The 15,794-nt window shown below is 36.8% G+C and overlaps 1 protein-coding gene across 6 annotated transcripts in view; it reads left to right on the forward strand.

Annotated features, from left to right (window-relative positions):
- Positions 1 to 15,794, forward strand: part of ITSN1 (intersectin 1) — a 194,690-nt gene that overhangs the window by 92,235 nt on the left and 86,661 nt on the right. For all 6 annotated transcript variants that reach the window (XM_045540588.1, XM_045540589.1, XM_045540590.1 and 3 more), the window contains exons 9-14: positions 1,421 to 1,484; positions 4,323 to 4,460; positions 6,185 to 6,300; positions 9,316 to 9,578; positions 11,654 to 11,803; positions 11,891 to 12,031. In XM_045540588.1, the coding sequence (XP_045396544.1) occupies positions 1,421 to 1,484; positions 4,323 to 4,460; positions 6,185 to 6,300; positions 9,316 to 9,578; positions 11,654 to 11,803; positions 11,891 to 12,031 (872 nt within the window). The remainder of the gene's footprint in view (positions 1 to 1,420; positions 1,485 to 4,322; positions 4,461 to 6,184; positions 6,301 to 9,315; positions 9,579 to 11,653; positions 11,804 to 11,890; positions 12,032 to 15,794) is intronic.

The raw sequence follows: 15,794 nt of genomic DNA on the forward strand, positions 1-15,794 counted from the left end.
CTTTAGCACATATAGTCAAATATTAGAATCGCAGGAGACTGTTGTGATCTTCCATGCAGGGATCAGCAAACTTTTCCTGTAAAGAACAAAATAGTAAATATTTTAGGTTTGCAAGGCATGTGTTCTGTGTTGCAGCTATTCAACGTTGCCATTGTAGGGTGAAGGCAGCCATATATCATGCTTAAATGAATGGGCATGGCTATTTTAAAGAACTTTATTTACAAAAACCAGCAGTGGGCCAGATGTGGTCTGTTGGCTGTAGTTTGCCAGTTTGTGTTCTAGATTATTTTTCTCATTTCACAGATGAAGGAACTTTATTAATTGATTGATTGATTGAGACAGGGTTTCACTGTATTGCATGAGATAGAGTGCAGTGACATCATCATATTAAGTTCGTTGCAACCTCAAATGCCTGGGCTCAAGAGATCCTCCTGTGTGGGCTTCCCAAGTATCTGGGAACTACAGGCATGTGCCACTATGCTCAGCTAATTTTTCTATTTTTTGTAGAGACAGGATCTCACTATGTTGCTCAGGCTGATCTCAAACTCCTGGCCTCAAGTGGTCCGCCTGCCTTGGCCTCCCAAAGTGCTAGTATCACAGACAATAGCCACCAGCCTAGCCAAACTTCATTTTAGAGAGCCAAGTAGTTTTATTAATGTCACATGGCATTATGGAGTCAGGACTGGAATCCACGTCTCCTAATATGCAGGTGCAGAGCTAGTTCTTCACATTTATTGTTACCCTTTTGATCTGGAGTAGATAAAATATTAATGTTCTTTTATGTAGTTCTGAAGTGGGGAGAATTGTTACAAGAGTAAATTAAAATCTTTTGCTAAAGGTTTGTTTTTGTTTTTTGCTAACATAGGAAACATGTTCTAATCCTGGCTGTGATATTAGCTGTTTGTGCAACCTTAAATAATCAACCCTTTTTTTTCTTTTTAAAATCTGTACAATGAAACTGAAGAGATCTCTCCGAGTTCCCTTCCTCCTCTAAGATTCTCTGAATCTTCCTTGAATTTGTCTGATGATGGTCATGGTGGAGGCAGCAGGTGGGGGCAGTGGCAGAAGATGTTACATTTAGAATAAGTTTCAGCTTTGTAAATAAAGCCCAATACAAATAGTGATGGTAATCCCGACAAAATGCCAGGTTATATTTTGAAACTCTGTTGTTTCACACACTCATTCTTTGTTAAACAAATGTTTCACAAAGTGTGTGTCAGATGCTATGCTATGTTTTTTGTTTCTTCCCTTTTTCATTGGAGCTTAATTTCCTTTTTACAAAGCACCTAGGGTAATAGCAAATGTTTAAAGCACTATGATTGCATGAGGTTGCATAGTGCATATGCACAGAACCCTGGTCTTCCTGTACAGTGAGTGTTTGCTGACTCATCTGTATATCTTTTCCCTGGTTTCTGTTTAGGTCCCCAAGCAAGAACTATTCTTATGCAATCAAGTTTACCACAGGCTCAGCTGGCTTCAATATGGTAAGGAATGAAAAGTTCCTTGGTTTGGATAAAATGGAAACTTTATTTCTTAGATTGGTATGGCCTCATGGGTTTTTAGATTAATTTTTATAGGGTTATATTTAGAATATGCTTAATTTTCACTCAGTTGTAGTGATTGCCTCTTACTTTTCCATTATTGATTTTGAAAAATACAAAAGCAGAGAGATGAATACAATGAATTCTCAAGAACTCATAACACGACAATTCTCAACTAATGACCAGTGTTGGTTCTCTCTTCCTTTTGTCCAATTATTTTAAGCCAAATCTCAGTTGTTATATTATTTCTTATGCAAATATTTCAGCATGTGTCTTCAAAAGAGATAGGGATTTTTTTAACATAACCGTAATGCCAACAGTCTACCTAAAAATTTTAGTACTCATCCCTATCATTAAATTAATCAAGTATTGTTCAGATTCCTTAGATTGCCTCAAAATTTTTCTTAGTTTGTTCAAATCAGGACTGAAATAAATCTCTACTTTGTAATATTTTATTGATACATCTTTTAAGTCTCCTTTAATCAATAAAGTCCCCTTTATCTTGTTCTCTACTTTTTTCTCTCACTACCCCCCAAAAAAACCCCATAAAAACAAACCAGATCATTTGTCCTATAGTTTCTTATTGGCCTAACTTTTGGTGATTGCTTCCCTATGGTGTTGTTTAATTTGTTCCTGTATTTCCTGCATATTTGTAATTAGCTCTAGAGAAAGTTTTCTCAACCTTAGCACTATTGGCATTTTGGGCCCAGTAAATCTGTTTTGGGGGACTGTCCTGTGCAGTGTAGGATGTTTAGTAGCATCTCTGGCCCCAACTCACTAGATGCCAGTAGTCACACCCAGCTGTGACTATCAAAAATGTCCCCAGACACTGACAAATATCCCTTAGGGTGCAAAATCATCCCTGGCTAAGAAACATGGATAAGATTCACGTTTGATTTTTTTTGCTTGTTTGTTTTGCCAGAGATGTTACTGTGTACTTTCATTAGGCGACACATAGTTTCTTTATTTTGTAATGCTTTTGAATAGCTATTGATGAGCATTGCCTAGATCCTACAGGTTTTCTTACATTTAAATATTAACCAAGATGGTTTCTTAAGAAGTCTGCATCTTTTAATTATGTGTTAATGATTATGTGTTAATGATTATGCCTGGAAAATAAACCTGGTCTACACTGCTCACATGGCAAGTTCATGATTTTTCTGCAGGGCACATTGGTGTAGTTGCTTCACAAGTGATCAAGGTCTCATGCAGTTCCCTATGCCCTTACTCTTCCATTCTACTTTGGTGCTAGAATAGAGCAGTTAATAAGCATCTTGTACCTCTGACATATGTAGACTTATTTAAATTTGGGTATGTACCAGTATCCTAGGGCCCTCTGAACTGTAAACTTAAGATCTAACATTTGTGGAGGTCGAGTGACAGTTTATTAGGTTGTTGTCATGATACCAGATGGTATTAAAATGTTTATTTTAAATTTCTCATTTATAACTTGCCCTCTTTGGAAAAAACACTTGAGGCTTCTCCTATTAGAATGTTATTATTCTCCTACAGACTGAAAAAGAATTTAATTAAAATATTTTAATTAAATAACTTAGACAAGTATGGGGAGCAAACAAATATTAATATAAATTCCAACTGCCTTCTAATCTAATTTACCTAGGAGTCGCTAGTGATGAGCCATGAAAAGGAAAAGAGAATAAGGAAGAGCAGGCAGGGGGTTTTCATTTCCTTTGCATTTCTGTTCTGTATAAAAATGGGTGTCTAGTATTTGGAAAAGGCAAAACTAGAGGGACAGAAAAGAGATCAGCGGCCGCCAGGGACAAAGGGGAAAGGAAGGAGTTGACTATAACATGTGGGAATTTTTGGTGGTCCTGATGCTGTGGTGATAGTTACACGATTGAATATGTTTGTCAAAACTTGCAAAATTGAACTCTAGGAAGGGTGAATGTTGCTGTATGCAAATTATACTTTAATAAAAAAATGTTTATGGCACCTAAAGAAATTTCAGAATTAAATGGAAAGTTTCTTAACTTTTGGCATTGGCAAAGCCAGTTTCTTAATGTAGCGTTTGTCCAGTTGATGTTCTAGTAAACAGATTTGTCATTTCTTCTCTTGGTGTCCAGAATTCTTTAAGTAAAATCACATTCTTGGACTTGCTAGGAAAATCTGTTTACTGTAGTTAGCTACTTGGGCAAGTTCATTAGGAAGAATGAATGGTGGAGATTGAATCTGGAGATTGAGGAGGAGGAAACAGCTTGAGTATGTCTGGAGGCCATAAAGATGCAACCCTGTAGGCCTGGATTACAGGTGGCCAGCCATGCCCAGTGGGGCAAATCTGGCCTGCACCTGTTTTTGTAAATGAAGTTTTATTGTAAAAACAGCCACACCCATTCATTTGTATGTTGCCTATATAGCTGCTTTCCTGCTGAAAGGACAGACTCAGTATGATAGAGTTTCTATGTCTGACAAACCATAAAATACTTCTTGATCCTTTACTGATATTTTATCGATCCCTGGTCCAAGACATAGCATTTAAAGATACATAGAATATGAATATGTTATATTGTAAATAGACTTGCAAGGATTGAGAAGAGTATCATTATAATCATGGCATTTGTTGGATACGGAACACCATCCCAACTATATGGAATTTTATCTTTGCAAAAGTTCAAAATAGGTATTGTTTTTACAAACTGAAGCATGGAAAGATTCAATTGGCCTAAGGTCAGAATAAAAAAACAGAACTTTTAAGTCGCTCATGAATGGCAAAAAGCATGCATTTTCATAAAACTGGATTACAGCGAACTTTTTGTTGAATAGGAATCTTTCTGACATTGATCAAGATGGAAAACTCACAGCAGAAGAATTTATTCTGGCTATGCACCTAATTGATGTAGCTATGTCTGGCCAACCACTGCCACCTGTCCTGCCTCCAGAATACATTCCACCTTCCTTTAGGTAAAAAACATTTGGCTCTTGTAAGAGATTGTGTGCAGAGTATGTGAATTCCAAACTTGGCTTTGTTGACTATGTATCTTATAGTGCTTTTCATTCCTGGCAAGTAAATGAAATATCCATGAATTAAAGAGAATCTTATTCAGGTTCTGTGTTAATCCTGAGCCCATTCTGTTCTTCAGAATATCTGTAGTATATTAGTGAAATAATGAAATAAAATATCAAAAGATTGTTGATTTTTATACCAACCTGTGTAATCAAAGCTCACCAGAAATTTTAGTAACAGATGCTAGCAGTGGAAAACAAACAGTATGCACTTTATTTTCTATAGAAAATAAAACAAGCAGGCTGAGTGCAGTGACTCATGCTTGTAATCCTAGCACTTTGGGAGACTGAGGTAGGAGGATCGCTTGAGCCCAGGAGTTTGAGGTTGCAATGAGCTATAATCACACCACTGCCCTCATGCCTGGGCAACAAAGCGAGACCCTGTCCCTGGGGGAAAAAAAGAAAATAAAGCAAGGAAATCATGCCTGTAAGTGCTGCATATTCAAGAGTAACAAAATGCTGTCAGTGTAGAAATTTGTTTGTTTTTTGAGACAGAGTCTCACTATATTGCCCAGGCTAGTCTTGAACTCCTGGCCTTGAGCCACCCTCCTGCCTCAGCTCCCAAGTAGCTGGAATAACAGCTGCAAGCCACTTCTCTCTCCTGCCTTCAATTATAGTCAGGAAGATAGAGACAATTATCTTGGTCTGAAACACAGTCTCAGTAGAGATGTCAAGAGTCCCCAAGGTCAAGTTGGGAGAAATCTGCTGTGACAGACACCCACACATGTACATGTGTGTACACTCTGTCCTGGACAGCACCATCTCCTGGCTTTAAACATGAACAATGAATATGAGGTCTCCCAAGAGCAAAGAAAAATGAAAGAAATAAAGATAAGAATTTCTGTCCCAATTCCTTAAACTTCAAGGAAGACTGGGGCAAAATCCCCCTAAAATGGAGAGAGAAAGAGCTGTCACTGTCAGCACATACATGGTACAGGAGCAAGCTGAGGAAACTATGACTGTATAGAAAGCAATAAATGCTGAAGCAGTTTGCCTGTAAAATGCCATAGCTGCAACAATCACTAGGAAAGACATTTAGCCTGAAGCTGATAATAAAAGCATAAAAAGGATATAGAGATTGTTGTAACAGAGCAAAGTTAAAAGTTTACAATGAAACAAGTTAGTAAACTAAATGATTTGTTTTAAGAACTATAGACATTTCATGTGTTTGTTAAGGGATGAAATGGAGAGACTTTGTAATTGGAAAAGAGATGCTCCCAATTAGCTGAGATGCTGATCTTCCCTTGGAGGAATTTAAAGTTACCTGAAAGGGCAATGGAAATAGCAGCTAATGCTTACTGAGTGATCACTTTGTCCCAGGCATTGATCTAACCACTTTATGATTATTAACTAATTCAGTCTTTTGGAATTGTCCTAATTTTGGTGGCACTACTAAACATTTTGAACAAGGCTGGCATTCAGAGTCTGATGATGTTCAAATATTCATTTTCAAAAAACTCTTTGTAAATAGAGAAAAGTAAATCTTTATTTTTTCTTCACTGTAAGTGAAATTTGCTCCATGATATGATATAATCTTTTAAAATTCTTTTTCATAACTTGTCCAGTTTTAACCAGACAGCTCTGTGTGAAACTCCTTTTCTTTTTCTCCCCCCCAATTGCAGAAGAGTTCGATCTGGCAGTGGTGTATCTGTCATAAGCTCAACATCTGTAGATCAGAGGTTACCAGAGGAACCAGTTTTAGAAGATGAACAGCAACAATTAGAAAAGAAATTACCTGGTAAGGCAGTCTTCATATTTGAGTTAAATCATTTCGATTTAACTAAATTAGAGATTTTCTAGCTCTAAGGCAAAGATGGAGGTAAAAATAAATTAGCTTTTGACATTTTTGCTATGTTGCTTTAAACGACCTTAGTCAGAAAGAGATGCTTTTAATATACTTTTAGATTTATAACTCTGTGGAGAAATAAGAACATTATATACTCTGTTAATGTACCCTTGTTCTAACTTTTAACTCAAAATCTAATCACTTGCTGCTAAGCAAAAATTTTGTGTGTTATCTATAGAATATAGAACACTAAAAACTAATAAGTATTAAGGTGGTTGCTTAATACCACTTGGGGAGAAACAGAAAAGAAAATCACCTACTGTTATTTTCTCTTGTTGTAGGAGAATTGGCAACTTCTTATTAGCAGGAAACTCCTTTGAATTTAATGTGAACCTATTTAACGTTTATAATGATAAGCCCATCATACTATTAAAATATTCTAAGGTGGCTATGAATTCTTAATGATGAGATGATAGTGATACTAAGAAGCAAATGAAGTTTATTATGGATTGTCTTTGTGTTAAATACTTTGTCACTGTCATTTTGCTGCATGTAAAGTGCTCAGCAGTTAACTTGGTCTGCTCTGGACACTAGCCCTCCCAGTTTATTCTCTAAGCTAAATTACTTTTTCGTCACTGATCAGATACTTACTGCAGATGTTCTGTGTACAAGGCTCTGTGTTGAGTACAAGAAAGAACCTAAATGTTAATGACACATGGTCTATACCCTCTAGAAACTTCTAATAGAATATTTAAGACACCTATATAAATAATCATTTAAGCAGAGTACATAAATAGGATAAATGCCTCGAGAGTATTACAGATACACAACAGACCTTACTTATGGTTGGTTGGTGTAGACTGGGAGGGACAAGAGGAATTAAATCTCTTTGGAAGAGGTCACAGTTGACTTGAGACTTGAAGAAGAATAGGATCACCACACCTGGAAGTGAGGAACATTTCAGGTTTTGATAAGAATCGGAACGAAGTCTCAGTGGCAGATAAGGACAGGAATTCTTAGAATTTTGAATTTTCTTATTCTGTTGGTATTAAGCATTCATTTAAAATTTTGAACAGGAAGCAGCATTATCATAATATTTCATTTGTACATTCATTCTTTCAACAGCCATTTATCATGTGCCTCCTACGTACTAGGAATAGTGCCAGATCCTGGAAAAAATATATAAAGACTTTCAGAGTTTCTAACTTGAGATGATATTCACATAATATAAAGTGTACAGTTCAGGGATTTGGACTGCCATAACAAAATACCATAGATTGGGTGGGTTAAATGGTGGAACTTTATTTCTCAGTTCTGAAAATTGGAGTCCAAGATCAAGGTGCTCGGCAGTTTGGTTCCTGGTTAGAGCTCTCTTCCTGGCTTTCAGATGGCAGCTTTCTCTCATATGGCTTCTCTCACATGTCCTTACATGGCATTTCCTTGGTGTGTGAATACAGGACACTCTTTCTGTAAGGACACTAATCTCATCATGAAGGCCCCAGCCTCATGATCTAATGTAATCCTAATTACCTCTCAAAGGACCTATCTCCAAATATTATCACATTGGGGTAATTAGGGCTTCAACATATGAATTTGTGGGAGGATACAAACATTCAATCCATAACTGTGGCATTTAGTATACTGACAATGTTGTGTAGCTGCCACCTCTGTCTTGTTCTGAAACATTTTTGTCACCCCAGAAGAAAGCTCCCTACCCAGTCACTCCCCACTCTCCCTTCCCCTCAGTCCCTGGCAACCACCAATCTGCTTTCTGTCTCTTTGGATTTACCTGTTGTGGGTATTTCATATGAATGGAATCATACAATATGGGGCCCTTTATGTCTGGCTTTTTTCACTTAGCACAATATTTTTGATATTTATTCATCTTGTAGCATGATCATTACTTGATTTCTCTCCATGATGGAGGGACTTTCAGTTTTAAGATATCAGAAAAAAGAGGATGCTGCCTCCTCTGAAATCAACAAAGGTACAAGAAGAACAAGAAAACTAAAACAGACTTGCCATCTTTGGTCTGTAATCCCTGACTATAGCATGTGAGGGAAGTCTGTCTAAAGCAGCAAAGTCCAAACAGGAATGTGGGAAGAGGCCAAGGAAGGATACTCACAGCTACGGATCTCAAGGCAAAGTTAGAAGTAACAGTTCCTGAATAGAGTTGGATCAATGGGAAGGGATGCTACACAGGCTGGCAGTGAGAGCTTCCCTTGGCTGGTATTAGTTGTACCAAGGAGAAGCATGTGAGGCAAACACAAAATCAAATAGACACTGCCAAAGATAGTAAGGGACATGGAAGATGGTGTTTTAGAAAAGGGATGTATTAATAGTAAAATGAATATAAACAAAGGGTTGGCAAGGATTAGAGAAAAAAAATGATAGAACTGGGTAATTGTTCTAAAATTCGTAGTGTTATCAAAGAAGGAAACTGAATTATCAAATAGAAAAAATTATTTACTGATTTTGATCTATATAATGATTAGGGCATGTCTTATTCTTCAGTAGGAAACATGGAATGCTCACCTTCTACCTCTGCTTTGAGACATCCTCTTGTTAGACTAGAAGACACATCAGCACAGTTACAAGCTAAGGAGAAGGAGGGAGAGAGGGAGAGATTCATGGTCCTGGAGAGATAGGGGGTCAGTTGCTGAAGCAAGGTCATGGAGAAGGGAAGAGACAGAGGAATGGGGGATAAAAGAGATTGGGTGATGAGTTGGAACTGTTAGAGGAAGATTTTTCTAGAAACAGTGTTTGGTGTGGAGGGGAGAGTATGTAAGCAGAGAGGTTAGGTGAGGGGACTTTCGTAGTGCCTGCTAACATGGGGAACAGTCAGGAAGCTTAGGGAGTTCCAGGTTTGGATTTGTACAAGTTTTATATGGACCAGCGAATTTCTCCTTCGGAAATAGTATGTTGAAAATCATGACTTTTCATAATTGATCTGTTCCTGTTTTAAAGTAACGTTTGAAGATAAGAAGCGGGAGAACTTTGAACGTGGCAATCTGGAACTGGAGAAACGAAGACAAGCTCTCTTGGAACAGCAGCGCAAAGAGCAAGAGCGGTTGGCGCAGCTGGAGCGAGCGGAGCAGGAGAGGAAAGAGCGTGAGCGGCAGGAGCAAGAGCGCAAGAGGCAGCTGGAGTTGGAGAAGCAGCTGGAAAAGCAGCGGGAGCTGGAGCGGCAGAGAGAAGAGGAGAGGAGGAAGGAGATCGAGAGGCGGGAGGTGAGCAGCTGTCTGGTGGTCAGTGCTCAAACTCCCCCCACCTTCAGAGTTACTCCAGTGATCTATTATTAAATAATAGTGGGGTTTTTTCCTTTTTACAATGTAGGAGTTTTAGTATATTCACAAAGTTGTGCAACTGTCACCACTATCTAATTCCAGAATATTTTCATCACCCCCAAAAGAAGCTCCTTACCCATAGTAGTCATTGCCTTCCCTCTCTTCCCCCAGCTCCGGGCAACCACTGCTTTACTTTCTATCTTTACAGATTTGCCTATTCTGGACATTTCTTACAAGTGGAATCAGACAGCATGTGTTCCTTTGTGTCTGGCTTTTACTTAGTATAATGTTTTCAAGGTTCATCCACATTGTATCATGAATCAGAACTTTATTCCTTTTTATGGCTGAGTAATATTCCAACATACAAATATACCACATTTTATTTATCCATTCATCAGTTTATGGGCATTGGATTGTTACGACTTTCTGGCTATCATAAATATTGCTGTTATGAACATTCATGTACAAGTTTTTGATGATACAGTCTTGTTGCAAATCACTGATACCACTTAAGTGTTTTTCTAGACTGTTGTCTCTGTATTTACACACCTATAAAAAAATATAAAGGTTTATATGGTGGGGAGGGTGGAGGTTGTCTAATTTTTTTGAGCCACTGTAATGGTTATAACCAATATATTGTTCTGCAACTTTTTTTCTTACACCCTTAAAAATATGTCTGGGAAATCCTCCCTGTATTCTATGGAAAGCTTCATAAATTTGGTACCATACCTGGACAGGGGCCAAGCTAATCTCTTATCTGCCTTTCCAATTTTAGTGTGTTGTTACAGAAGCAAGTATGACTCTCTCATGTGAGGGAAGTATAAACGTGAGGAATTTTTCTTTATAAGAAAATAATACTTCTCTTTCATCTCCTACTGATTGCTTTACAAAGCTTGTAGCCATCAGCTGCTTTTTGGTTAGGCAGAAACACACAAATACTAACAAGATTTTAATTTCCAGAATGGACAACCAAAAGATAGAAGCTTTCTCTTCTTTAGTGTGAAAAAAATAACATTTTAGAGTATTTATTCAGAATTATTTAATAGACGTTTACCATGTGCCAGGGTTCATTTGTTCCTGGAGATACAGTTGTGACTAGATACTCCTCCAGGACCTTTCAGTGTGGTTAGTTGTAAGACTTGTAAGTCAGAGATAATTCCAATAAATAGTGCCGGGTACTCTGATACGTACTCTAACAAGCAGTCAGCAGAGTCAGTGGGGAGGAGAGCTGACAATTCCAGAGAAATTACTGAAGCTTTGTAATAAAAAGGAAATGAATGATTAGGGAGGTGGAAGTCACAGATTTTTAAAACAGACTTTTTTTAAAAAAAGGATAAATAATAATTTCTCTTGAGGGAATAAAACCAAGTTTTGTTTGTTTTAATTCTGGGGGGATTAGTTTTAGTATACTTGATAAAGAAATTTTCCTTCCTCTTTGTGAGTCAGTAAATAAGAAAGAGCATTTTTATTTAGCACATTATGCATTTTTGAAGGCATAAACAGTGGAATTCCATAAGTTCTAATATTTGCTAGCAGAGTAGGGTGACTATAGTTAACAACACTGTATTATGTATTTCAAAATACCTAGACCAGAGGACGAGAAATGTTCCCAACATACAGAAATGTTAAATACTTGAGGTAATGAACACCTTAAATACACTGACTTAATCATTACACACTCTATACATGTAACAAAATTCCACATGTTCTCTATAAATGTGTACAGATATTTATGTCAGTAAAATGTTTTTTTTTTAAAAAGTGGAATTCTAATGGTGAAATAATCCTATCAGTTCTCATCTTATGTAAGCACAATAGTTCTCTGTATTCCCTTTTCCATAGAAGGAATAATATATTTTTATAAAATTATTTTTGTTGTTCTGTAATGTGATTTCTTATAATATTTAATAATATTTCATCCCTAAAAGGAAAGACTTGCTAGATGTCACTTTTGTGAAGAGACATTGTATAGTATAAGAACTGAAAAATTGTTAACAAACTGTCTGTAAATGTCACAGGCTGCAAAACGGGAACTTGAAAGGCAACGACAACTCGAGTGGGAACGGAATCGAAGGCAAGAACTGCTCAATCAAAGAAACAAAGAACAAGAAGACATAGTTGTACTGAAAGCAAAGAAAAAGACTTTGGAATTTGAATTAGAAGCTCTAGTGAGTGAAGTTTGATTATACCTTGGAAATATACTAACATGGAACCGTTAAAAATGGTAATAATTCCTATTATTTCATTTGTTAAAGAATGATAAAAAGCATCAACTGGAAGGAAAACTTCAAGATATCAGATGTCGATTGACCACGCAAAGGCAAGAAATTGAGAGTACAAACAAATCCAGAGAGTTGAGAATTGCTGAAATCACCCATCTACAGCAACAATTACAGGTGAGAAAATATGTCCCTTGGAAGCTTTTAGGCCTACATCCTTTTCTCGAATTCATTTAATTTATTTATTTAGTCAACAAACATTAAACATCTACCATGTACCAGGCACTGGGGAGCAAAGATGAAGTAGACAAGGGTCCTTGCCTGAAAAGGAGGCTGTCAAGTAAATAAACACAACAGAGGTTTGTCAAGCACTGCTGCTGAGGCTATGGCAGTGAATGAGAGAGATGAGAGCCCTGCCTTCAGGGAGCTTACCCTGTTGGCAGGAGGGACAGGCACTAAGTAAGTAAAGTCTGTACTCTATTAGAAGATTAAAAAGTGCTATGGAATGTGAGTAGGGAAGAAGATATAGAGTCTGGGGCTAGGAAGAATTGTGATTTTAACAAAGGTGGTTAGGACAGGCCTTTCTGTGAGGGTGACATTTGAAATCAATGAGGGGCTAAGCTCTGTAGATATCTGGCAGAGCAAGCTCTAGGCAGGGAGCCAGCAGTGCTGTTTTGATAATTTGTATCTTTCAATGAATTTATTTCATCTAAATTATCAAGTTTATTTATACAAAATTATTTATAATATTCTTTAATTATTCCTTGCAAGTCTATAGTATCTGTAGTGATGTCACTTGTTTCATTCCTGATATTGTATTGGTAATTTGTCTTTTCATTCTCACTTTCTCTCCTTGCCTCCTTCCTCACCTTTCCTCTGCACCTCCTCCTTTCCCCGCTTTTCTCTTCCCCTTCCTCCTCCTCCTCTTTTCTTCATCAATCCAGCTGTTTATTGGTTGTATGGATTTTTATTTTTAACAAGCTCTTGGCTTTATTGACTTTTCTCTGTGGTATGTCTGTTTTCTGTTTTATTTATATTCTTTATTGCTTCCTTCCATTTACTTATTTTGGATTTTTTTTTTCAAGCTTCATAGGAGGAAGTTAGATAATTGAATTTGAACCTTTCTTCATTTCTGTTATAAACATTTTAAGCTATAAATTTCCTTCTAAGCACTACCATAGCCGTATTCTGTAATACAAATTTTTGATAACTTTCATTTTCATATTTAATTCAAAATCTTTTTGTATTTCCTTTGTTCTTTTATTTTTTCTAGTTCTTTTACATTCATTGACACTTAGGGCTCAGCATATGATCTATTTTGGTGAATATTCCATGTGTGCTGGAAAAGAATGTGTACTCTGTTGTAGTTAGGTGGAGTACCCCCTAAGTGTCAGTTAGGTCAAGGTGATTCATTGTGGTTCAAGTCTCCTATGTCCTTACTGATACTGTGACTTCCATCAGCTACTGCGAGAGGAGCATTGAAATCTCAATCATTGTGGATTTATCTGTTTTCCTTTCAGTTCTGTTCAGTTGTTGTTTCATGTACTTTGAAGTCATAAGAAAGTTCTTTTCAATTTGATATTTTAGAATATGAACATATAGTATAAAAAAGTACCAGAAGTTCATTGCTGAAAATTGTTTTAAAATATTGAAAAATGCAGCCAGGCGGAACGGCTCATGCCTGTAATCCTAGCACTCTTGGGAGGCCAAGGCAGGAGGATTGCTTGAGGTCAGGAGTTCGAGACCAGCCTGAACAAGAACGAGACCCTGTCTCTACCAAAAATAGAAAAAATTAGCTGGTCATGGTGACACACACCTATAGTCTAACTGGAGGCTGAGGCAGGAGGATCACATGAGCCCAGGAGTTTGAGGTTGCAGTGAGCCATGAGAATGCCACTGTATTCTACCTGGGGTGACAGAGCGAAACTCTGTCTCAGAAAAAAAAAAAAAGAAAGAAAGTTGAAAAATGCATGTACCTTTGCAAAGTATAATCTTCTATGTGGTAACTCTCTTTATGTGTCTTTCATTAAATACTGATTACAAGTTTCATAAAATATTCCCCTGGAAAATTTAGGGGTGAAGACTAAGACTGCGTGTTTATTTATTATCTTAGTATTATCACTGAATGCTGTATGGCCAAACACATTTTTATTATTTAAGATTGATGCTTAGACTATTCAGTTATTGGTAATAAAATAAAAATCAGGATTCCTAAAAAGTAGTGAAGTAAAAAATAACACATGGCTTGAAGAAAGAAAGGTACATAGTAGGCCATGTGTTATTTTTTACTTCACTACTTTTTAGGAATCCTGGATTCCCTTTCTGTATAGGGATTAGCAAATACTTGCTTTGCAGATGAATCCAGTAGCCCATTATATTGGTTTGACCTATTGTGGAAACTTAAGTTATACATTTTAAGGTAATATTTACATAAGTAAAACAGTTTCAATGATTTGAGCCAGGCTTCCTCTTGATATTTCATTGTTTGTCTTGATACAGGAAAGAAACTGGGATTGGGGTCTGGGCATGGTGAGTTATGTCTGTAATCCCAGAACTTTGGGAGGCTTGAGGTAGGAGGATTGCTTGAGGCCAGGAGTTTTAGACCATCCTGAGCAACATAGCGAGACTCCATCTCTACAAAAAAATATAAAAATTAGCCAGATGAGGTGACATGCACCTATAGTTCTAGCTACTCAGGAGGCTGGGGCAGGAGGATAGTTTGAGCCCGGGAGTTTGTTGCTGTGAGCTATGATGATGCCACTGCACTCTAGCCTGGCAACAGAGCAAGACTTTGTCTCAAAAAAAAAAAAAAAAGAAAGAAAAGAAACAGATTAGGTAAGAGGCCATGCCTGAATTTATTGAGGAGAATGAGAGAAGGAGAAACTTGAGTTACCTATTTTTTTGGGAAAACTATCTGATTTGTATATCCTGTTTTTGTTGAATTTTTTTTTTTGGTGTGATTATTCATAAGAAAAGATGCTTCTAAATCTTTACTGTTGGGCTAAATCTCTCTACCTTTTGGACATCTATTACGCAACGATTTATTCCACTTAAGCTGGTTTGTATCTAAAGGTGGTTGTTCCAAAAGAAACTGGTTCTTAGCATCTGATGAAAATTTTTAATTAAGTCATTTTTATTTTTTCAGACCAAAACTCAGTACATAGAGATAATTTTTTATCAAGGTAGAAATAAAAGTTAAATATTCCTGATTATAACCGGAAAGGCTACCATTTTACTGAAATGTATAGAAACTATACAGGCTAATTTCTGCTGCACTTAAGCAAATACTGTACTTGGGAAATTACCCACAAAAACTCCAAATAGCCTGTACAGTGTGATTTAACTTTTTTGTGTCAGTTAAAAATTGTTAGTTCAAAAGTTTTGAGTACTTGTTTAAAATTCTTTTTTTTAAGCATCAGTTATTCAATCTGTTTAAAATTCCATCCAGTGTCATGAAAAAATATATATAACAGCTAAGATTCTGGTTGTTAAAAATCTCTTTGATTTCTATTCCAACTTCTGGTATATGGTAAACCTACATTCAGCCTCATTAAGTATCAAAGTTCAGAATAGAATTATAGTTCTTATTTAAACTACTGAGTTTACAGGGTCACTGCATTTGCATTCGATCCCGGTGCCACTGAGAGATCATTACTTCACTTTTCTCCCTGTGGAGTTGTAGTTAAAGTACATTCTTTATAACTTATAAATATCCAGTTAGTCAACAAAAATATAAGAAATATCAGGGGAGGTATAACGGTCTTAACTTTATTTTAAGGAAAAGCATTTGGCAAATAGTTAATTTCTTGGCAAGAAAGCAAGAGCTACCCTGACTAGCAATTAAATGCAGCTTCATTGTAAAGAATTTGGGATGAGATTAGAAGAGTCTTTGAGGGATGAGAAAACAGATGTAAACTCTGCCTGGTGTTAATGTAGACAT

The sequence above is a fragment of the Lemur catta genome, chromosome 1, assembly GCF_020740605.2.
Source record: "Lemur catta isolate mLemCat1 chromosome 1, mLemCat1.pri, whole genome shotgun sequence".
NCBI lineage: Eukaryota > Metazoa > Chordata > Mammalia > Primates > Lemuridae > Lemur > Lemur catta.